The sequence below is a fragment of the Sus scrofa genome, chromosome X (assembly GCF_000003025.6).
Source record: "Sus scrofa isolate TJ Tabasco breed Duroc chromosome X, Sscrofa11.1, whole genome shotgun sequence".
Taxonomy (NCBI): Eukaryota; Metazoa; Chordata; class Mammalia; order Artiodactyla; family Suidae; genus Sus; species Sus scrofa.
Window position 1 is genome coordinate 58139448 of NC_010461.5, and position 23986 is coordinate 58163433.

The following is a 23986-nucleotide window of genomic DNA, read 5'->3' on the forward strand; positions in this document are numbered from 1 at the left end:
ATATTTATCCTGATGTCTGATCCAGACCTCTTCCCTGGGCTCTGGAAGCATGTCTTAAGCTGCTTTGAACCTTTCTGCCTTAGTGTCTCTCACAGACCTTGTGCTCTCCCTGCAGTGTCAACTCCCTGGCTGTCTTCTTCCCTAGGAACTCCTCCTCCTTCTGTGCTCCTCATCTTATTTTTATTTTTTATCTTTTGTTTTTTTAGGGTTGCTCCCAAGCTAGGAGTTGAATTGGAGCTGCAGCTGCAGGCCTACACCACAGCCAAGCAATGCGGGATCTGAGCCGCGTCTGCGACCTATACCACAACTCAGGGCAACACTGGATCCTTAACCACTGAGCGAGGCCAGGGATCGAACCCACAACCTCATGGTTCCTAGTGGGATTCGTTTCTGCTGCGCCACAATGGAACTCCGAGCCTTCTTTATTTCTGCTTTTCATGTCAGCCTGGGCGGCAGCCAGACACTTACCAGGCTCTCCTCTGTCTCTGTGTTCTGCTATAGTAGGAGCCGCTCCAGGACATCAAGTGAGAGTGGCTGCATGAAGTCGCAGATGGGCCACAGGTCAGTCCTTTTGATGTTGCGCAGACCCTGTAGGTCCACATCCAGCACAAAGTTGCCATTCATGGCCTGCACTGCCCACACAGCTGCTTTGCTGGTCCCATACAAGTTCCTTGAGAACTCTGAGAGCTTGATGAAGTCTCCAGCAGCAATGTCCCAATGCATCACTTCCCTGGTCCCAAAGTAGGCATGGGACACACTGAAGCCAAAGATGCTGCTGTGTTCCTGCAGGAATCTTTTCAGTAGGGTGCTCTTCCCAGCCCCTGCAGGCCACTCAACACATCGGGGCCTTGGTCCTGACATCCCTTGGGTGTCTCAGGCCACAGGGGTTTTACAAGCTGTCTGGGGCTTCCTGTGCCAGGAGAATTTCCTCCTATATTTTGAAGAAGTCTGAGGTGGCCCGGCCCAGGGCTGCTGCAGCCAGCCCAGCCAGTGGGGCCACAGCACAAGCGGCTGCTGGAGGAAATGTATGGCCTCGGTACACTTCTTAACCTCTCTAACCTGCAGTTTTCTCATTTGTAAGTAGGACAGGAGTTCCCACTGTGGCGCAATGTGATCGGCAGCCTCCTTGGGAGCCCTGGGACACAGGTTACATCCCTGGCTGGCACAGTGGGTTAAGGATCCAGTGTTGCCGCAGCTGTGGCTGAGGTCACAACGGCTGCTCGGATCTAATCCCGGGCCTAGGAAGTCCATATGCCGAGGGGTGGCAAAAATAAATAAGTAAATAAAGAAATAAATAGGAGTTCCGGTTGTGGTTCAACTGGTAATGAACCCTACTAGTACCCATGAGGATGTGGGTTCAATTCCTGACCCTTGCTCAGTGGGTTAAGGATCTGGCGTTGCCATGAGCTATGGTGTAGGTTGCAGACTGGTTGTAGGTGTAGGTTGCAGATCCAGTGTTGCTTGGCTGTGGTGTAGGCCGGCAGCTGCAGCTCCCATTCGACCCCTAGCATGGAAACTTCCATGTGCAGTGGGTGCAGCCCTAAATTTAAAAAATTAAAAAATTAAATAAAATAATAAAATAAAAAAATAGGACAACTGCAACAGCGAACTGGTAGGGTTGTTGTGAGGTTGAGAGGTGATAGTTCAGGGAATGCACTGAGTGCCCTACCATGAAGTGCTTTAATCATTCACTGTAAGTGAGATCTTATGATTGTAAAGTTAGCAGTATCAGTCATATAAACTTACTGATCTAATCAACAGATGATGAGTAATTATGATTAATAACACCATGGATTTTCTTATAGTATACTATAAGAAATACATTATTATTATTAGGTTGTTACTGTACTAATTTGGATTTTATGATTCCTTCCCCAGCCTCACCTCTCACAACTCCCCCTACCCCAACACCTTTTCCCTTCCTTTCATTGCCACAAACTCTTATCTCTCAGCTTTCTTGATCTCTCCCTGGAAACTTCTTGGCCTCATCTGTGGCATGTGGGAATGCTGGGGCTGGGGATCGAGCCCAAGCCAAAGCAGGAACCTGAGCCACAACAATGATAACACCAATCCTTAGCCCACTAAGCCACCAGGGAACTCCTCCCTGGAAATTTCTTCTCTCCCATCCTCTGATTCCTCCATCCCTTTTTTGCATTGCTAAGTCCTTTCTAGTATCAGCTCAGGCATCAATTTCTCGGGAAGCTTCCCAGCCCCTGGCCCAGACCACTGTAGATGGCTCCTCCATGGGCCCCCAGAGCACCCTGTGCATCTCTTCTCAAAGCCTCCATCACGCCATATTTATAAGCATTTACCTGTGAGACTCCTGGTCATCAGTTTGGTGAGGAGCTCTGTCTTATTCACCACTCTATCCTAGGCTCTTAGGACTGCTAGGCACTTAGTAGTTGTCTAGTGAATGTTTGCTGAGTGAAAAAAAGACTGGCATGAATCCTCCCCTGCAACCCTCCTCGACCTCCCTTCAGGGGGTCTAAGGCCCTGGGCCAAATCTCTTCAAAGCCAAAAGCTGCTAACTGAGCACAGAATCAGACTGAACCCAAGTGGGTGGGTTGACCACCTGGTCACAAGAACTTTCTGTCTCTGGCCTAAAGGTATTGCTGTCTCTGGGTTCATAAACCTCTCACTCCCTGTGGGCTTAGTGAAGGTGTGGGTGTTAGTGGCAGGGGATGACTTAGGGCAAGTTGACTCACCTCCCTGAACTTTATTTTTGTCATCTGTAAAGTGACAAATAAGGCCCACTTGGCAGGGTCATCATGGAGATCCACTGAGATAACACATGGAGGTGCCTTGTATATTGCAAAGGGCTGCATATAGCACTTGATGACGCTCAAACACAGAAAATGTGCCACTCTTTAGCCCAGCTCTTTTCAAGATCCCATGTAGACAAGGGTCCTCCTGTTTATACAGTATTATCTCCAGCAATCAGGTTATAAGTGATTGACATTATCTCTTTCTTTATATTTGGCAGATTCCCAGCCTGTGGCAACATGCTGGTCACCATAGGGACCTGAGAAGCACCCTTGTCTCATTGGTACACATTTACAAACCAACCCTTAAAGTGGATTATTCTGCAGAAGGCTGATCTCATCTACTCAATGTTGATTGTATTAGTTCTAATTTCAGAAGGTGGCATTTACTGACCTTGTCCCCTTAAGCACAAGAAAAAACCGTGGCTTCTGTTTTTTTTTGTTTTTGAAAGTGAAAAAGTACAGGTGTGCTTGGGTAACAGTAAGGAAATGAGACAGATGGAAGGAAGGGTTTATAGGGGAACAGAAGGGTATACCTTTCATTCATTCATTCATTCATTCAGTACCCACAATGTGCCAGTTACCAGCTATATACTGGGGATACAGGGGTGAGCAAGATGAGTCTTAAGGACCTTGAAGTCTTCTGGGAGAGACAGATAATTAGACAATTATAATACAGTGAGGTAAATTCCAGGATGAGTAGAACAGGTAAGTGGTGCGCCGTGGGCCCCTAATCTTCCCAGAGGTCTCCCAGAGAAAGCAACATCTCAGCTGAGATGGAAAGAATGGATACGAGTCAGTCAGAAAAACAGGGGAAGGCCATATAGGAGACTGGAATGAAAAAAAAATGTTCCTGGAAGAAAAAAAGTGTCCAAAGAATATGAAGAGAGACAAGAAGAGGGTAAATTCGAGGGCCTAAAAGGAAATCATGGATTATAGGAATAGATGCACTGTGGGGCAGGAGGAAGAGAAAAAGGGACACGCTGAGGAGGCATTCAAGAGGAAACATCTGGGGGGCAGGTGACCATGTGGGTCTGATGTGCAAGAAAGAAGTTCTGGGAGTTCCTGCCATGGCGAAGTAGGTTAATAAGACGGCCGTGGCTCCGGTTGCTGAGGAGGTGTGGGTTCAATCCTCAGCAAGGCACAGTGGGTTAAAGGATCAGGCGTTGCCATAGCTGAGGCTCAGATTCTATCCCTGTCCCAGGAACTTCCACATGCCGTATGTGTGGCAAAAAAAAAAAAAAAAAAAAAGAAAGAAGGAAAGAAGAAAGAAAGAAAGAAAAGAAGGAAGGAAGGAAGGAAGTTGTCAGGAATAGAAACCTGGAAGATAGGAGCTAGTGTATTGTTCTCTCTTGAGAAAATACCTTAGGACCACATTGGGGAGGGTTTGCAGTAATAACCCTAGGTATGTGGACCTGATTCTACAGGCAGTGCATTTGAACAAGAGGTTTTGAAGAGGAAGTGACACAATTCAAATTGGTCTCTAGTGGGAGGAGAGGGAGTTGCTTGTGATGGAGGTGGTTGAAAGGATGGAGATGGAGGCATGTGTGAGGGGTCCTGAGGAGATGCACTCAATAGTACTAGGGCAGCCAACTGGATCTCATAGCAAGACATACAGTGTTGTGATGAAATGGGCTCATACAAGCTCACCAGCGCCAATTGTAAATTTTGTAGGTATTTTCTGAGCCACTTGTTAAAAATAGCCATTATTAAAAATGCAAAAGGCGAAGTTCCTGTCATGGCTCAGCAGGTTGAAAACTCGACTAGCATCCATGGGGATGTGGGTTTGATCCCTGGCCTCACTCAGTGGATTAAGGATCCAGTGTTGCTATGAGCTGTGGTGTGGGTAGCAGACACGGCTTGGATCTGGCGTGGCTGTGGCTGTGGCATAGGCCATGGCACAGATGAAGCCCTAAAGAGCAAAAAAAAAAAAAAAAAAAAAAGCAAAAGGGTGAGGGACAAGATAGGGGTATGGAATTATTATTATTTTTTGCTTTTTTGTTTTTTAGGGCCATACCTGCAGCATATAGAGGTTCCCAGGCTAGGGGTCCAATTGGAGCTGTAACTGCTGGCCTACACCACAGCCACAGCAACACCGGATCCTTAACCCACTGAGCAAGGCCAGGGATTGAACCTGTATCCTCATGGATCCTAGTCAGATTCGTTACTGCTGAGCCACAACAGGAAATCCCAGGGGTATGGGATTAGCAGATACAAACTATTATTTATAAAATAAATTAGTGACTAGGATATATTGTACAGCACAGGGAAATATAGCCTTTATTTTGTAATAACTTTAAATGAAGTATAATCTATAAATTTTTTATGTGTCTTTTTAGGGCCATGCCTGTGGCATATGCAAGTTCCCAGTCTAGGGGTCAAACTGGGGCTGTAACCACCAGCCTACACCACAGCCACAACATGGGATCCAAGCTGTGTCTGTGACCTACATCACAGCTCATGGCAGTGCTGGATCCTTTACCCACTGAGTGCGGCTATGGATACTAGTCAGGTTCATTACCACTGAGCCATGATGGGAACTCCAACAAAAACATTTTTTATAACATTTTTTAAATACTTTTTTTTTCTGGCCACACCCATGGCATATGGAAGTTCCCAGGCCAGGGAGAGAATCTGAGTTGTAGCTGTGACCTGCCAGATCCTTTAAGCCACTGCCTGGGGCCAGGGATTGAACCAGCACCTCAGCAGCAACCTGATCCTCTGTGGTCAGATTCTTAACCCACAGCACCATGGTGGAAACTCCAGTATAATCTATAAAAATATTGAATCACTATGTTGTACGCCTAAAATTCATATAATATTGTAAATCAATCATACTTTAATAAAAATTTTAATGTAAAATATATGAATAGTAAAAATATTTCTAAATGTTAATAAATTTATAATTAAGTAAATTGTATTAAATTCAAAGGTGATGAATACTAAAAACTCATTACTTCCTAATTATTTTACTACATTTTACTATTATCTATAACCTTGAGGTTATTTGCATCTGTTGCATCCATAAGGTGGAAATGCTATACAATAGCATGCTACTGTGAACCTCTTCCCAGCTGCCTTTTCATGGTTATAGATTGAAATTGCTGTGGAAATTGGTAAACACTACAAATCAGGACTTGATTAATTATTTTGTTGATTGTCTAGAGTTAAGGAAGTGATGGGGAAACTGTTAAAATGCTGATAAAACTTAGAAGTGTATCATGTCTTATTGCCATTACATTGTAAATTGTACAAAAAATTTAAGGAAACATTCTCTCAATATTGGAAAACTATTATCTAACTCAGCAAATAAGTTGTTCACATCACTGACAAATGAGTGAAGCTCTAACATGTGTCTTGGTTGTTTCACTTTTGTTAATGTAAACAAAATATCAACCAACTATCTTTCTTTGTCGATTGCAACCATAAACAATAGGTTGATATGGATACAATTGTGAGTTTGGAAAAAAAAAAATCAGTGAAAACATTCCATGACAATCGACTGGCTATATGAAATTCACAATAAAGAGTCTTATCATCTGCAAATCATTATACATCTTTTATATCAGTAAAATTGAACGATAAACCTACATGTGTGAGGAGACACACTCAACAGGACCACACATTTTTTTCCCCCAGAGAGCTGGATGTTAAAGATTTATTGTTAGAAAAGCTAAGAAAAACACATGAGCATATCCCTAGGAAAATCCTTGGGGTAAACTGAAAAGCAGGGGTTAATAACGCTATAATCTATAATGCAGGCAAAAATTGTTGGTGGCTCAGACCAGGGTGGGAGCAATGCATGTGATAAGTGGTCTGATATTGTTTGGGAGGGAGGGCAGACATTTTACCATTTGTCCCTTTATTGTGAAAAATGTCAAACATACAGAAATGTTGTGACTGGTGTCATGAACCCCATGCACCCATCACCCAACTTCAATATTATCAGTACACAGTCAGTCAATCTTGTTTCATAGTTATTCCTCACCCACTAGGTTATTTTAAAGCAAATTCCAGATTGCCTGTCATTTCTTCTGTAAACCCTTCAGTATGTATCTCTCAAAAAAAAGACTCTTTATGATTATCACCCTAAGAATTATCAATAATTCCTAAATATCACCAAATGTGGATTCCAGATATATTTTGAAGGTAGGGCCAATAGAATTTTCTGATAAAATCATATGTGGAGTGTGAGAAAAGGAGACGAATCAAGAACATGTCCAAAGTGTGGCTTGAGGGAGTTCCCATCGTGGCACAGTGGAGACAAATCCAACTAGGAACCATGAGGTTATGGGTTCGATTCCTGGCCTCGCTCAGTAGATTAAGGATACAGCGGTGCTGTGAGCTGTGGTGTAGGTCACAGACACAGCTCGGATCCTGCGTTGCTGTGTCTGTGGTGTAGGCCAGCGGCCGCAGCTCCAATTCAATCCCTAGCCTGGGAATCTCCATATGCCGTGGGTGCGGCCCTAAAAAAAAAAAAGGCAAAGTGTTACCAATGGGATTTTCTGTGACATTATTAGATGGTGCAGACAATGGATAGAACTGATTGGTGCAGGTAGGGGGCAGTGGGGTGGATATAGTTCTTTCTGTAACATTTGGTGTAGCAACAAGAATAAAGGATTTGGATTTCAAAAAGAGTCAAGAGTGGAGTGCCCATTGTGGCTCGGTGGTAAAGAACCTGACTAGTATCCATGAGCAGGCGGGTTCGAACCCTGGCCCCTGGGCTCAGTGGGTTAACATCCGGCGTTGCTGTGAGCTGTGGTGTAGGTTGCAGACGTGGCTCGGATCCCGCGTTGCTGTGGCTCTGGCGTAGGTCGGCGGCTACAGCTCCGATTCGACCCCTAGCCTGGGAACCTCCATATGCTGCTGGAGTGGCCCAAGAAATGGCAAAAAAAAAAAAAAAAAAAAAAAAGATAAGAAAAAAAAATTAAAAAAAAACAAAGAATTCTTAAAAAACCTACAAAGACCCAAGCCATATACAGTTTGGTAACTATAGCTCATTCCAATGATCCTGGCTGCTTTGGCCGAGTCCACTGACACAACCTGGTGTAAGGATGGAAATCTTCCCCACTTTGGGATTAGTTGCTTAAAAAAAAAAAAATTCCCTGGAAGTTCCCCTTGAGGCACAGGCAGGTTAAGTTTCCAGCATTGCTGCAGCTGTGGTGCAAGTCACAACTGCAATGTGGATTCTATCCCTGGCCTGGAGAAATTCCACGTGCCATGGATACAGCAAAAAAAAAAAAAAAAAAAAAAAACCAAAAACCTTATGCTAGCTTAACAAATAAAACCAAAATAAATTTAAAATGTTTTTAAAAATTCTGATGATGAGGAGACTGCAGCCAAATACATCATTTCCCCATTTGTACAAGATGGCTGGCCAGTTAGCATCTAGGAAACCATGGCGCTGTGGAAAGAACCAAATTGGAGGCCTCTCATCTCTCATATTTGCTTTGGTTCCTTAGCTAAAGTTCAAATCATTTCCATCGTCTGCTGAGCTGAGACTTAGGACAACTTAGAAGGAAAGAAAGTACAGCTATGGGTGCTGATAACAGGGAGAGATTGGCATTCAGGGACCTCTGCCCTCTGGCATTTGTCTCATCTGCCTGTTTCTCAAGGGGTACCATAAAGATTACTTCTGACCTGGCCCCTCATCAGAACTGGCTTTCTGGATAAGCTCCACTCTTGGCAACAAACAGGCTGAAGTAACATGTGTCTGGCAAGCCCACTTCTGCACCCCTTTCCCACTGGATTTGGTGAGACCCAGTTCCTGCAGAATTCCCTTTCTCCTGCTTAAGCAGAGGCCCTGTGGACCCAGCCAATTGTGTACTTCAGTCTGCAGTATGGAAAGCAGAGGGCCATTTGGGGCCAAACCTGTGCTTGGGAGATCCCTGGGCATGCCTCCTCCTTCAGCTGATTAGTTTGGAAGTTGCTCAGTTTTTTGGCAAGACCAGTATTCTATTTCAAGCCCAGGACCCAGCCAGGGGTAGAGACACTTCCCCAAGCCACAGCTCCTCAGCAGGCTTCCTCATCCTCTGGACCACATGTCTAGGCACCAAGAATGACCATTAGATACACCCAGTTAAATATGCAGATTTTACACTGGTTCATACCTCAAATGGATAAAGGGGTCTGAACAAACTTTTTCGGAGTTCACTCTGTGGTGCAGTGAGTGTTTCAAATGCAGCTCAGGTAGTTCCCATTGGGTCTCAGCAGAAACAAATCTGACCAGCATCCACGAGAACGCAGGTTGAATTCCTGGCCTCACTCAGTAGGTTAATGATCTGGTGTTGCCCTGAGCTGTGGTTGTAGACGTGCCTCTGATCTGACATTGCTGTGGCTGGTAAGCCGGCAGCCGTAGCTCCGATTTGACCTCTAGCCTGGGAACCTCCATGTGCTGTGAGTGTGGCCCTAAAAAGCAGAAAACAAATGCAGCTCTGGTTCAACCCCTATTCTGGAACTTCCACATACTGCAGGTATGGCCATAACCGCCCACTTCTCACCCCTAAATTCTGTCATGGGGATGATATACAAGTGTGAGTGGCCCATAGCTCAAGTGATGCTATTAAATGGAAGGTGGCAAAAGATCCACAGGGCAACTTTGCTGGGGATTAGGGGGACTAGCAATGTCTTGTCATTTTCTGGTTATCACTTGGCAGAAGGACATACTTACATTTAGTGGGTAGAGGCCATGCATGCTGCCTAACATCCCACAATACACAGGACAGACACCCACAAGTTACCTGGCCCATAGTAGGAAGACTGAGCTCTGCTATAGGGAGGCCAAGGTGGGTTTTCCTTCCCGGCAGGAAGAAACTTTGTAGGCTAAGGGCTGATTGGTATCACAACGCAGGATAATCGTTACTCTTGTAGAAGACCCTGGGCTTGAAATGAGAAACAGGTCTAAGAGTTGGCCACCTCTTCTGGAGACTAACAAGCAAACAGTTTGGTTTTGCAGTCCTGAGGAATGGAATTGAGGGCTGAAAGCAGTGGCAGCTGGAAGAATGAGTACCAAATAAGTGTACTGCTCTACAATATAGCTGTTGTTGTATTGCTTTACACAACAGCAACATTTATAATGACCTGTATGCACAGTTGAGCTTTTTTTAATGATTTTTATTTTTTTCCATTATAGTTGGTTTACAGTGTTGTCAATTTTCTACTATACAGCAAAGTGAACCAGTCACACACACATATATATATACATTCTTTTTCTCACATTATCCTCCATCATGATCCATCACAAGTGACTAGACATAGTTCCCTGTGCTATACAGGATCTCACTGCTTCCAATTGGACATTTTTCACCCTGCCATTTGGAAAGCTGGGCACAGGAAAGGGGAAAACAGATGAGCCAGGCTCATGGATGCGGTAGTACAATAAAGATAAGGACACTGATTTTTTTTTGTTTTCACAAGCTAACAACCTATCAGGGTAGCTAAGTTCCTAGCCCAAGTAAGAGGGCTTGACATTATGGGCTTCCCTGGCACTCTCCATTATTGAGTTACTTGCTGCTCCCTCTTTGCCAAGTTTGATGTGTTCTCCCTCCCTCCCACCACCACCCAAGCCTAGCCTACAGGAGACACAGGAAATCCACATCTGGAATGCCTAAGCCCGCCTTAAAAATTCAATCTACTTTTCATGTCAGAGAAGTAGAAAGGAAAATCTAAATCCCAAACCACAAACACCAAAAGAGACTATTAATTATGCGGCAATCTTTAATTAATTAAGTATAAAGACTTTTCCAATCATGTCACCTATAGATCATTTTATCCACTGCTCTGTTTGGCCGCCAGTCTCTTGTCTCTCTCCTCAGCAATGGTGAGGCGAATACCCTTTCCACGGGGAAGAGAGATCCATGGTTTGTTGCCCTGGAGGAGAAGAACGAGAAGAATCAAAGCCTTTTTCCACACACCAACTCCATTAACAGGTTGGCACATGCTACATTTGTCTTCTCATCCAGAGGAAAGTGAAAAAAAGCACTCAGCAATAGCCAGGAAGTCTTAAGACACTTGGATGCCAGTTGATTATCAGAAACACCTACTTTAAACCCCCAAACAAAACCCCCTATGGGTATAAATTAAAGAACCTAATTATAAGGTATATTCATCCCATTACTGGCATTTTTCACCACCCAGGTGATCTGGTCCTCCACTGGTCCGTCCCAGCCCTGCTATGAGCCTTATCCCAGAGAGGCTTTACACTAGGTTTAGTAGAGCCAGGTCTTGCAATCCCAGCAGTACTTGCATTTACAGGCTTCCTGGTACTAGAGAGGAAAGGGAACCCAGACTTACTTTGCCAATAACGAAAATGTTGGAGAGCCGGGTGGCGAAGCTGTTGCCATTGGCATCTTTCACATGGACTACATCGAAAGAACCAGGATGTCTCTCCCTGTTGGTGATCACACCAATTCTTCCCAGGTTAGCACCTCCAGTCACCATGCATAGGTTACCTAGGCAGAAGAAACAATCTGCTCAGGACCAAGGCACTTTGCCCAGTGTAGTGAGTGATGGACAGGTCTGAAAGGAAGTTGTCCTCCTAAGATCTGCCCTATCCTTCCTGCACAGCTGATAAAATTCCACTGTACCCACTTTGCCTGGTCCTTACCAGGTCTTGCCTAGATGACTACTGTTCCTTCAAGGCACAATTCTCTGCTACTGTTGCAGACAGATTTGGGGGATGAAAGCATTTATCAAGGGCTGTATCTCAATTAAGCTGGTTAGCTTCTTGGTCAGAATGCACTGCCCAGCTGGCAAGCCATTTTCACAGAGAGCCCTTCACAGCTTTACCATACCATCATTGAAGACATTCTTAGCTGAATCCCCCCCCCCGCCAATTCAGAACAAATTTCCCTGCCTAATCCTCACTGCTACTACAAAGCCATGCTTGAAATAAGACATTACACATTCCCTGGACATTCCTTAAAGTTGCCTCCTTCCCAATTCCTTACCTCAAGACATCTAGCTACAGTTGCTAATTAGGTGCGCACCAGAATCAGAGAGCTCAAGAATGCCAAACGAAACCAGGGTACAGACCCAGGCCCCATACAAGTCATAATGTTTGATTATATAATTAACTTAAAAACCAAAAAACACCCACAACAAAGAACTCTCCTTATGCTTGGGCTTTAAAGAGAATGCCCAAGTAGCAGAGGACGCTTACCAGTATCAAATTTGATGAAATCAGTGATCTTGCCAGTCTCCAAATCAATTTGAATGGTGTCATTCACCTTGATGAGGGGATCAGGGTAGCGGATGGTACGGGCATCGTGGGTGACCAGGTGAGGGATTCCTTTTGTGCCCACAAATATCTTTCTCACTTTGCACAACTTGTACTAGAAACCCAAGGGTTAGCCCCATTAGTCTAGCATACATGCACTATACTCCAGGTACACAAAATTGCTCTCTTAAAGCTACAAGTTAACAGCTTAAAAAAATGCAACATCTCATTTACCCAGCTGAATAATGGTGTCCCTGACTTTTCTTCCCACCCTCCATAAATTCATTCTGCACATTGTTTCTTCCTTGGCTTGTTTAACTTCCTATTACGTATTTTCTTTGTAGCACTGCATTACCCTCAAAATTAAAGCTCAAGGCAATGAAGGCCCCATAACCTCAAACTCCCAGGTGCTGGTGGGCTGATCACCATTTCTTTCCCTCCAATGCAAATCACCTCCCCCTTTCCCTGAGCTGGGAAGAATGTCTCTGAATTTTCCCTCCAACTCACCCGGAGAGCTAACAAGTGCCTCTTTTCACAAAAGCCAACTATGATCCCATCAACAAATATTTCACAAACCATTTGAGTTTGCACTCCTAGGACACCCTTTAAGTAAATCAAATCACCTCAATACCACGGGACATGCCCTCCAGTCTGCTGATAACAAGGCAACTAAGGAAATTAGGAGCTGAATCACCCAATTGAATTAACCTTCATTTACAGCCAATAATTCAAGAAGTCACGAACTTTTACATAAAATCATCACAACAAACTGGATTAAATAATCAATGCCTGTAACCTTTGAGGTATTTCAAACTAATGCCCCAAAGGTTATTGGTCCTATCCATTAATACCTTTCCCCCGGCCCCAGAGTAAAGGTAGACAAAGGGCCTATTGGACTGACAGTATATTGGTCTTCTGGCCCTCTATCCTCAAAAGACCCATACTTTCAGATGCTCATAAATACAAGTTCCTAGAAACCACTCTCCTCTCAGAAAAAGTCAACTAGAATCAGCTGGATTTTTCTTCCATTAAAAAAAGAAAACCATCTGCAGTTCCCATTGTGGCACAGCGGAAACAAATCGACTAGGAACCATGAGGTTGCTGGTTCCATCCCTGGCCTCTCTCAGTGGGTTAAGGATCTGGCACTGCCACGAGATGTGGTGTAGGCCGGCAGCTGTAGCTCTGATTCGACCCCTAGCCTGGGAACCTCCATATGCCGCAGGTGCGGCCCTACAAAAAGACAAAAAATAATAATAAGATAAAAAGAAAACCATCTGTTGAAGATGTTAACTTCAAATAGGAGTCAATTATTAGATATCCAGCAACACACTGCTATACAGCTGTTAACAGAACTTTTAATTACATGATACAGAATAGCATACATGACAAAACACACTCAATTGCTGACCAGCTGCTATTCCTCTCTAAGGAATCTTAATGTACCTACCTCACCACAATGATCAGCCCATGTACTTAAATTTTGGCTCAGCCTGTTTGCAACACTCACCTTGGCCTCCTCAGGTGTAATACGATGAACAGCAAAACGACCCTTGGTGTCATAGATCAGACGGAAATTCTCTCCAGTCTTGTCAATGCTGATGACATCTGACATAAAACACTAAGGTTACTATAGTGACCCACACTACCCTATGCTGAGCAATAACGTCACTTTAAGAAGAAAAAAAAACCTCCGTATTTTGAATACCAACTAGGGTTCCTACAATCAATAGTGGCTAGCTAACCTTTAATGTTTCAAAATCCTTTTTTTCATGACATGTAAAATTTAGAGAACTGAAATCTGGTTTTGAAAAATAATTTATGATTTGCAGCCCTGCAATATGAAGTAAACTCGTGAGGGGGACGGTCATGCTATGTTTCTGAGACTGATAAAAGTTGTATTTAATACAACTACCTTTTCAGAGAAGGAGTTCAGGAGCCATGAAGTGCCCATCACTAACCACTTACCCATAAAACCAGCGGGGTAGGTTATATCAGTGCGGACCTTGCCGTCTATCTTAATGAAACGCTGCATGCATATCTTCTTTACTTCATCTCCTGTTAGGGCATACTTAAGTCTGTTCCTTAGGAAAATAATGAGGGGGAGACATTCCCTCAACTTGTGGGGACCAGTAGATGGACGAGGAGCCTGTAAAACGATTTTTTAAAAAAATCTCATTGTTGGGATTCACTCAAACCACCTCTCAAGTCCTGCAATCCACCACTGTCACCCCCTCAATTTGAGTAAACAAGAGAGGCCTTCAAGGCCCACAAAACTATTCCAGACCTCCAAGTTTTCCAGCATTTCCCCTTTCAGAGGACCAGACCTGTTAATATTTGAAGTCCTGCATCTACCCAAATTGTGGTATACGGAATGAGGCACAGAATTATTATGCTACAGTAAGGTAGGGTGCAGCTAGATACACAGGGCCTTCAAGAACAGACAAGTCTTCCTCTAGTTCTGCCCCCCCCCCCCCAAAAAAATGACTTTTGGGAGGCACTGCAGGGAACATTTTTTTGGACATGGTAATCAGGGATGCTTGGCACATAAAGGAACAATATAAAGCGTGTCTCTTAAATACGTCAATTTTATCTCAATAAAATTGTGAAAGATGTCCCTTAAGATACTTACAAACACACCGGTCAGTTTATCCAGCATCCAATGCTTTGGAGCTGCTACGCGCTTCAGATGTTTCTTGGGACCACGAGCCTGAAAGAGTTTCAAAGTTGTAAATTTTAATACTGTTAAATGGTTTCAGGTCTTATAAGCCATCCTTGAAAGAAGAGCGAGTCTGTTTCCTCTTCAACAAAATGTGGACAATGTTAAAAACAAACAAACAAAAAAAAAGCATAAAGCCACGTGATAAAAGGCAGAAGCGAATGCATACACAGTATCTAGCAAATACTATAGGTTCCATAAACCATAGTCAACTTTCTTACTGTACAAAAAGAATACTAAGTGATTACTGTCTCTCAAAACAGCATTTCATGTTACTAAGTATCTACATGTTACTGTTTCCAAGCGCCTGATTCTAGAGGCTGTCTTTTTCGAGGAGAGTATGTTGGTGAAATAGCCTGGGGTGGACCTCGTGGCGCACAACCGGCCAGCAACAGAAAACGGACCAGAACTCAATCTGTGCTTCTACTTATCCAACTGAGCATTTCTGGTTTTTTAAGTATTTGATGCGAGATTTAATCTGACCTCGGCACAACCACGTGCCAATAGCTGCTTCCTCGAACTCTGAAAGTGAGTTTTTCACCTTAGAATGCGGAAGCCTCTGTAATATTACTTACTGGCCACACTACCTAAAGTCATGAAGTCAGGCCGTACCAAAAACACAGCAAAAAGTTTCTCCACCCGCCCGAGGCCTGACGTCTGTCCTCCGGGGCCAGCCTGGGCTCCGGTCTGGGAAGCAAGACGCTCCTCCCAAGGCCGCAGGATCCGTGGCCGGGTGTGGCCGGCCCGAAGACAGAGGCCTTCCCGCCAGCGGCATCGATCTCCAACTCCCCAACCCCCATCCCCGGGCCGGCCGGGGACCCGCGTTCGCCTTCGCTCTCGAGCCCCCCTAGGCCCACCCCGCCTGCTGCTCTCCCTTCGTTTCCGCCCGGCGACCCCCTGCGGGAGCCCCGCAACCCCGGGCAGCCCCAGCCCTGGGAGGATGGAGGCTGATGGGTCCCAAGAGCTCCCCAAGAAGCCACCTTACCATGGCTGCGCTAGGCACGAAAAGAGGTCCGCCTCCTTCCGGCGCGCGGAGAAAAGAAGGTCCGCGGCTGCGCGCGCCGGAACCTCGGACGCTCCTCCCAGCTCCGCCCCTTCGTGGCGCGCGGGGAGGCTATCTTGCCACCTGCTGGTGGGAGGTCAGAGGTCCCGAGCTTGGGAACCTCCACCGAAAAAAGGGGTGTCTCCCAAGGACGATTTCCTCCCTCCCCTTTCCCGCCCTCCCCGCTCGGGTATTTGCTGAGCGTCTTTGGGGCGCATGATTCTGTGTTAGGTGCTGGACAAAGGTGCACTAGGCAAGCTCCCTGCCTTCGAGGAGAGGAAAAAGTGAGGCTACTAGTTCTACCTACACATGATCCTATTATCAGTAGAATATATTGAGATAAACAAGGTCCTACTCTATAGCACAAGGAACTATATGTAATATTTTGTCATAAACTATAAAGGAAAATAATCTGAAAAAGAATATAGATATAAAGAATATATATACATATATAGACAATATATATACATATACACATATGTAACTGAATCTCTTTGCTGTACACCTGAAACTAAGACAACATTGTAAATCAACTAACTATTCTTCAGTTAAAAAAGGATAGGCGGGAGTTCCCGTCGTGGCGCAGTGGTTAACGAATCCGACTAGGAACCATGAGGTCGCGGGTTCGGTCCCTGCCCTTGCTCAGTGGGTTAACGATCTGGCGTTGCCGTGAGCTGTGGTGTAGGTTGCAGACGCGGCTCGGATCCCGCGTTGCTGTGGCTCTGGCATAGGCCGATGGCTACAGCTCCGATAGACCCCTAGCCTGGGAACCTCCATATGCCGCGGAAGCGGCCCAAGAGATAGCAACAACAACAACAAAAAGACAAAAGACAAAAAAAAAAAAAAAAAAAAGGATAGGCGGTCTCAACAGTGGCACAGTTTTGGGTGGCAGCTGTAGCTCAGATTCAATCCTCTGCCTGGGAACTTCCTTACGCAACAGGTGCGGCCATATAAATAAATAAATAAGGAGTTCTCTTGTGGCGAATCGGGTTAATGATCTGATCTGGCATCATCACTACTGAAGCAGATCCGGTTGCTGCTGTGGTGCAGGTTTTTGTTTTTTTTTTGGGGGGGGTTGTCTTTTTGCCTTTTCTAGGGCCGCTCCTGCGGCACATGGAGGTTCCCAGGCTAGGGGTCTAATTAGAGCTGTAGCCCCCAGGCTACTCCACAGCCACAGCAATGCGGGGTCCAAGCCGCATCTGCAACCTACACCGCAGCTCAGGGCAATGCCAGATCCTTAACCCACTGAGCAAGGCCAGGGATCGAACCTGCAACCTCATGGTTCCTAGTCAGATTCGTTAACCACTGAGCCACGACGGGAACTCCTAAAAACACATTAAAATAAATATTCAATATTATTTATTAAGCGTATTTTTTCTGTTCCTTCTTCCAAGTTCCCTCGAGCCAGCCAACCTGCCCATACTATTGGGAAGAGCCAATGTTTTTTCCCTCCAGCTTCTCTGCAGATTGCCAAGGGGGTGCAGCCTAGGGGGTGGGAGGGTAGGATCTCTGTTTGAACTCTACCCCTCGATTTCTGCACAACACATGTGGCATTTATCATAAAGTCTCAGGAAAGAGAGGGGACATTAGAGACCATCCAGTTATCTGAGACTTAGATCTGATCATGTTATTTCCCTACTTTGAAACTGCCCTTGGGCCTCCTGCCTGATGCCTCAGGTCCCTCTGCCTGTCACTTGCCACTTCCTTAACTTGGACACCCTTTGCTCCCTTACGCTATCCCAAACCTCAAAGCTTAGGCCACTCCAAGGTGCTACTGCTCTGAGAAAGCTGCCTTTTACAAGTTGGCGGACCTGATGATCCCCTCAGCTTGGAAATGCATGGGAAACCCAACCCTCTTCCTGGGCACCTAATCCTGCTTGTCAGCTCAGGTCCCTCTAGCTCTGTGAGCCCTGGCTTTGCTCTGGCAGGGTCAGTGCCACATTCTTTTGCCCCAGAGCCCTCTATTCAAACTGTACGACAACACTATACCACATTGGGTTGGTAATGACTAGCTTCCCTGTTGTCCTCCACTAGGCTGTGAGCATTTCCATGAAAGAGCCTGCTCCAATTCATCTGGGCAGGCCCTTTGCCACCTAACAGAGAGCTTAGTCGCTGGGGCCAGCACTTGGTAAATACTTGTCGAATGAATGGCATCAACATGCCACTCATTGTGCTGAGTCTCACTACACTCTCCAAAAGAGCATCCAGCCTCTGCCTGAACTCCTTCCACTTCCCCACCATGGAATCAAGCTTCTCCTAACCCAGGAGGTTCCATCTTATGTGTCCCAGTCGGCCCTCCACTTGGCCCCTCAGCAGTCTGCCAAGGAGCAAGAGAGGGGAAAAAAACAACTCTTTTCAATCAGACAGTATTCAGTAGGAGGGCAGGCGTTCCTCTTTGTCTAAACTGGGCCCATAGTAAAGCATGCTATAGAAGATTATTGGAAAGTATTGGGAAGAAGGGGCAATTGGTTGGAGGTGAGGATTAGAGAGGGAGTGAAGGTGACGAGACAATAGAAGGGGCTTTGTGAGGTTTTCAGTCTGAGGAAACTGGGAAGATGGTGGTGCCGCTAACAGAAATGATGGGAGTTCATTTGGGAGGGAGGCATGACCATGGACTTCAGCTTGAGATGATAGGAGAAAATGGTTGGTTTAGAGCTCCAGATTTCACTTAAGATCACGGAGCCAGTTGCAGGGTGGAGAGGGAAGGGTTGGGGAGGCTGGTCTCTCGCCTCCCAGGTCAGTGGTTTGTTTTTGTACCACAGCTTGTCCAAGGACTTGATGGAATCAAATCACCTTTGGGGGGATATTTTTTTCTGTCAATTTGTATTTATGCACAAATGACATTCTAACAACAATAAAGGGAATTTGGAAAGAGCTAGGAAAATCACAAACAGTACCTCCCCAAGCACCCTAAACACATCATCTGTATTCATTTGTTCCTGCTCCTGTTCTCATTTTGATGGGTTTGTGTGCATGCATACTTTTACATAATTTTAGTCCTAGCATACAGACCATTTTGTATTCTGCCTTTATTATATTATGAACACTTTCTGAGTTGCTACATAATCTTCATAATGAGAATTTTAACAGCTGCATCATATTCCATTAAATGGATATCCTATAATTAATAAAAGTTCCTTATTTTTGAACATTTAGTTTTTTGTACTTTTTCTTTTATTATGAATCATGCTATGGTGAACAGTTTCCTTTATGCAGCTTTTTCCTTCAGTGGAATGCTTTCCTTAGAATAAATCCATTCCTTCACCCAACATTTATTGAGTGCCTACTCTGTGTCAAGCTGTGTATTATGAGCCAGGGAAACAGAGATGATTAAGATCTAGTTCCTGCTCTCAAGGAATTCACATTACAATGGGAGAGGCAGGCTGGGAGGAGGGGATGGAAAACCAGAAGAAGCTCTTCAGAGGAGAGCTGGTGGCAAGGCAGTTTGGAACTGGGAGGGCTGCTAAAGAATTTGGACTTTAGCCTGTAGGTAGACAATGGGGAACCATTGAAAGATTTTTAAAGAGGACAGGATCAGCTTTGTGCTTTATAATGATAACTCTGACTGCTCCCAGTAGAATGGTTTGAAGGAAGTAAGAGTGGCTTGGAGGAGATGGGTCAGGGCTATTTCAACAATACAAGCAAGAAGCGGAAGGGTCTGTGACTGTGGGATGGAGGAAGAGGGGGCCGATTCAAAAGATGCAGATGGAGATTTGGCAGGCTGTAACTTGGAAATGACGTGTGTGTAGGGATGAGGGACAGGGAGGTAATGAAGTTTGGTGATTCAGTGGTACCTTCACGGGAATTAGGAGGAGGAGCAGAAATGCTTGGTGTGAGACGTGGGGCCAAGGAGCGAGGGGCATCAGCTGGATGGAGATGTTTATAGACACAAGTCTGAGCTCAGGTGTAGGTCTGGACTGGAGACTTCCATAGGGGAGCACTGGTGCACCCGTGCATGCTTAGTCCATAGGAGTGGTTGGCAGTAACTGTTAAAAGGGGAGCGCTATGTTGAGTCTGAACACTTCAGTAGTAGTGTATGCGTATTGCCAAAAACCTTGCTCAGAGAATCCTTGCAATTTTGCTACACTTGTGCCAGCCTGGTAATCACTTATTTTTAACTTTTGCTAATGTAATTGTTTTAATTTGCACTTCAAAAAAATCACTGGTGAGGTTGAACATTTTGCCATATGTTCGTTTACTCATTGCATTTCCTCTTGTGTGAAGTATCCCTGCCCATTAGTCTTTGGGGGGTGTGATTTTCTGATCAATTTGCGTGAGTGCTGTATAAACACAGAAGTTCATCTTTTGTCATGTTTGAGGCAGATCTTTTTTTTTTTTAGCAATTAGTGACTTTTCTTTTGGTTAAATTTTTCTATGTCCAAAGTTTCAAAATTTTATAGAGCAAAACCTGTTAATCTTTTCTCTCGTAATTTCTTCTTGTCAATTCAAAGCTTAGAAAGTTACCCTTACTTCAAAAATCTGCTAAATACTCAATTCCACTTAATAACATAGATTTCATTCTTTATCACTTGAAGTTGATAGAGTAAACAGACAAACTGAAAAACATCTATTTTCACCCCAAATGGCTAGCCAGTTTTCTCACTGCAATCTATTGAATGATCTTGGTCTTCTTTGTTTCAGCATATCATAAATGAAATCATGTAGTACAGGTTCTATTTCTGTAAGTGTGGGCATGGAAGATGGTGAGTAGGGAGCTGAGATGTACATCTTAAGGATCCCATCCAAGATTACGAGAGGGAAAGGATGTGTATGAATGGTTCATGCTCATAAGTCACACCAGGAGTGTAGTGGTCTAAGCTCCTCACCCTCCATTTTAAAGAGTAGCCTTCATGCCTCATAGTCCCTGATCAACTTCTTGTCAGTAATCCATGAATCAGCACAACCTTCTCCTCCATTTCTCAAATTGCTGGGAGATGGTGAGGCAGAGTGGAAAGAGTATACTTTGAATCTATCACTGTGTGCCCTTGAGCAAGTAGCTTTGCCTCTCTGAACCACAGGTTCCTTATCTAGAGAATAGGGATAACTATTTGGGGGGCGGGGCCATGGCTGTGGTATGTGGAAATTTCCTGACCAGGGATCCAACCCAAGCCACAGCAGCGACCCACGCCGCTGTAGTGGCAACACCAGGGAAGCTGGGATAACAATTTTTGTTGTAAGAATCAGAGGTGATGTATCAAATGCATAGAGCATAGTAACTCAATCAATGAATTAGTGCTTCAGTTCCCTCCAGATTACTACTGTCTACTTCCTTCTGAAACTTATTTTTCCAACAGGTTTATTGAGGAATAATTGACATACAATAAATGGCGCATATTTAAAGTATACATTTTGACAGATTTTGATGTGTGTATGTATACACCCAATGAAACCATCATAACTAAGATAATGAACATGTCCATTAACCCCAAGTTTTCTCCTGTCTCTTGGTATTCCTCACTCCAGCTCCTCCCCCTTCATTTCCAGATAACTCTTGATTGCTTCCTGTTACTATTGATTAATTTGCATTTTCTAGAATTTTGCATAAATGGAAATCTGCACTCTTTTGTCTAGCGTCTTTCACTCATTATATGTAAGTATTTTGACATTCATCCATGTTGTTGCATGTATCAATAGTTTATTCCTTTTACTGCTGAGTAGTAGCTCATAGTATATATCATACGGTACATGTATGTATATATGCATGTACACATGTATGTATACCATCATTAGTTTATCTATTTACCTGTGGATAGACATTTGGGTTGTTTCCATTTTGGGGTGATTACAGATAAAGCTGCTATGAACATTTCTATATAGGTCTTTTATTTTTTTGGCCGTTTTTAGGGCTGTACTGGGGGCATGTGGAGTTTCCCAGGCTAGGGGTCAAATCGGATCTACAGCTGCCAGCCTATGCCACAGCCACAGCAATGCCAGATTTGAGCTATGTCTGCGACCTATACCACAGCTCATGGCAACACCAGATCCTTAACCAACCGAATGAGGCCGGGGGTTGAACCTGAGTCCTCATGGATGCTAGTCAGATTTGTTTCCACTGAGTCATGATGCAAACTCCTATAAGTCTTTCTTTTCTTTTCTTTCCCCCTTTTATGGCTATACTCATGGCATACGGAAGTTCCTGGGCCAGGGATCGAACCCATGCCACAGCAGTGACCAGAGCCAATGCAATGATAACAATGCTGGATCCCTAACCTGCTGCACCTCAAGACAACACTTTTTTTTTAACAGAAGATCCCTTATTGGTCTTGCTTCCATGAGTGGCTGTGGCCAGGGGAAAAAGGGGAGGGGAACCAGGCAATGCAGGGAGGGGTCATCTCCACATCTTTTTATTTACACACAGAACTAAGCCGACAAGCACAGAGTCACTATTGCAGTTAGAAGTTGGCAGCGTGGGGAAAGGGAGGAACAGGTAGGGAATTTGGGGTGTTAAAAAAATAAGCCCTCCCCCCAAACAGGGATGCCTGGAGGGAACTTGATCTGCTTCAACCCAAGAGAAATCAGAAAATCCAAAGCAGTTTGGGGAGGTCCCGTTGTGGCTCAGCTGAAATGAATCTGATGAGCATCAAATAACCTCCATATACTGCAGGTGTGGCCCTAAAAAGACAAAAAAAATAAAAAGTATTTTGGGAAGGTCAGGGATAAAGGGAGGAGGAGGAAGGTCCAGGAGGTTGCGGGGTGGGGTTTGGCAAGTGGGGTGAAGGGATTGCCCTTCCCCTCCTGAAATCCCCCCAGCCCCTCTGGTCTGACAGGAAGGGGGCAGCCTGCAACCCCAGTGGGCAGGTCTAGGGCTGCCATATGCTCCAGGCAGGGGGCTGGCTGGAGGGGACTCACAAAGGCTTGCCCCTCCAGGAAGATGAAACCCAACTTTTCTGCCAGAGTGCAGCAGTCCTCGACCTCCTCATAGCAGTTTGCTTCTAATTTATCCTTGACTCCTGTTACCTTCTTGATGGTGTCCTTGGAGCTGGCGTAGATCATTTTGCTCTTAAGGGATGCAGACTCAGGAGCCCAGAAGATGAACACTAGGTCCTCCTTCTTGCCCTCCTTAGTCTCATAGTTTGTGTCATAGAGGGCTTAGTGGCAGTCCTAGCCTGGCAGCATCTTGACAAAGGTGGCATTAAGGGTCATCCACAGACTGGCCCACATCATGTACCAGGATCTCCATGCCTTCCTTCAGGATGATGTTCTTGTCCTTGCTCAGGCAGAAGAGCACCCCCTTCTTGCATTCCTTCACTTCCTCTGGTGTCAAAGACTCAGGCACTTTTATGTCAGTGAACACTTTGAAGACCCCATCAGAGACAGTCATACTGGAGGCCATATTACTGGAAGCAAAAAGGAGATAGCAAGGTGAGGAGGTCCTGCTGTGGCTCAGCTGTAATGAACCCAACTAGTATCCATGAGGACACAGGTTTGATTCCTGGCCTCGCTCAGTGGGTTAAGGATCTGGTGTTGCTGTGAACTGTGGTGTAGAACAGATGCAGCTTGGATCCTGTGTTGTTGTGGCTGTGGCGTAGGCTGGTGGCTACAGCTCTAATTTGACCCCCTAGCCTGGGAACCTCCCTATGCTGCAGGTGTGGCCCTAAAAAAATAAAAAAGGTGATAGCAAGGTGAGCCAGAAAAGGCAAGAGCCACTGCAACTGCTGCTGGGATCTGATTGCACCACATTCTAGTCAATTTTTTAATTATTTTTTTTTTGGCTATGCCCATGGCATACAAAAATTCCCAGGCCAGGGATCAAACCCACACCATAGCAGTGACTTGAGCCACTGCAGTGACAACACCAGATTCGTAACCGGCTGTGCCACAGGAGAACTCCAAATATTTTTTTTTTTTTTTGTCTTTTTGCCATTTCTTGGGCTGCTCCCGTGGCATATAGAGGTTCCCAGGCTAGGGGTCCAATTGGAGCTGTAGCCGCCAGCCTAGCCAGAGCCACAACAAAACGGGGATCCAAGCCGTGTCTGCAACCTACACCACAGCTCATGGCAACACCGGATCCTTAACCCACTGAGCAAGGGCAGGGATCTTACCCGCAACCTCATGGTTCCTAGTCGGATTCGTTAACCACTGCACCACGATGGGAACTCCCCAGAGAACTCCAAATTTTAAAATTAATTTGATTTGATATTGGAGTGTAGCTACTTTACAATATTGTGTTAGTTTCAGGTATATGGAAAAGTGCTTTAGTTATACATATACATGTATCCATTTTTCCCCCAGATTCTTTTCTGATATAG

The 23986-nt window shown here is 45.0% G+C and overlaps 1 protein-coding gene and 1 pseudogene across 1 annotated transcript; both read right to left on the reverse strand.

Moving 5' to 3' along the window:
• Window positions 9855–15732, reverse strand: RPS4X (ribosomal protein S4, X-linked). The gene is given in 7 exon segments (NM_001204283.1): window positions 9855–10631; window positions 11055–11212; window positions 11923–12094; window positions 13487–13584; window positions 13945–14125; window positions 14609–14686; window positions 15681–15732. Coding segments are annotated over 7 exon segments (792 nt in total). The 5' UTR covers window positions 15684–15732; the 3' UTR covers window positions 9855–10529.
• LOC100622164 lies at window positions 15691–23070 on the reverse strand (annotated as a pseudogene).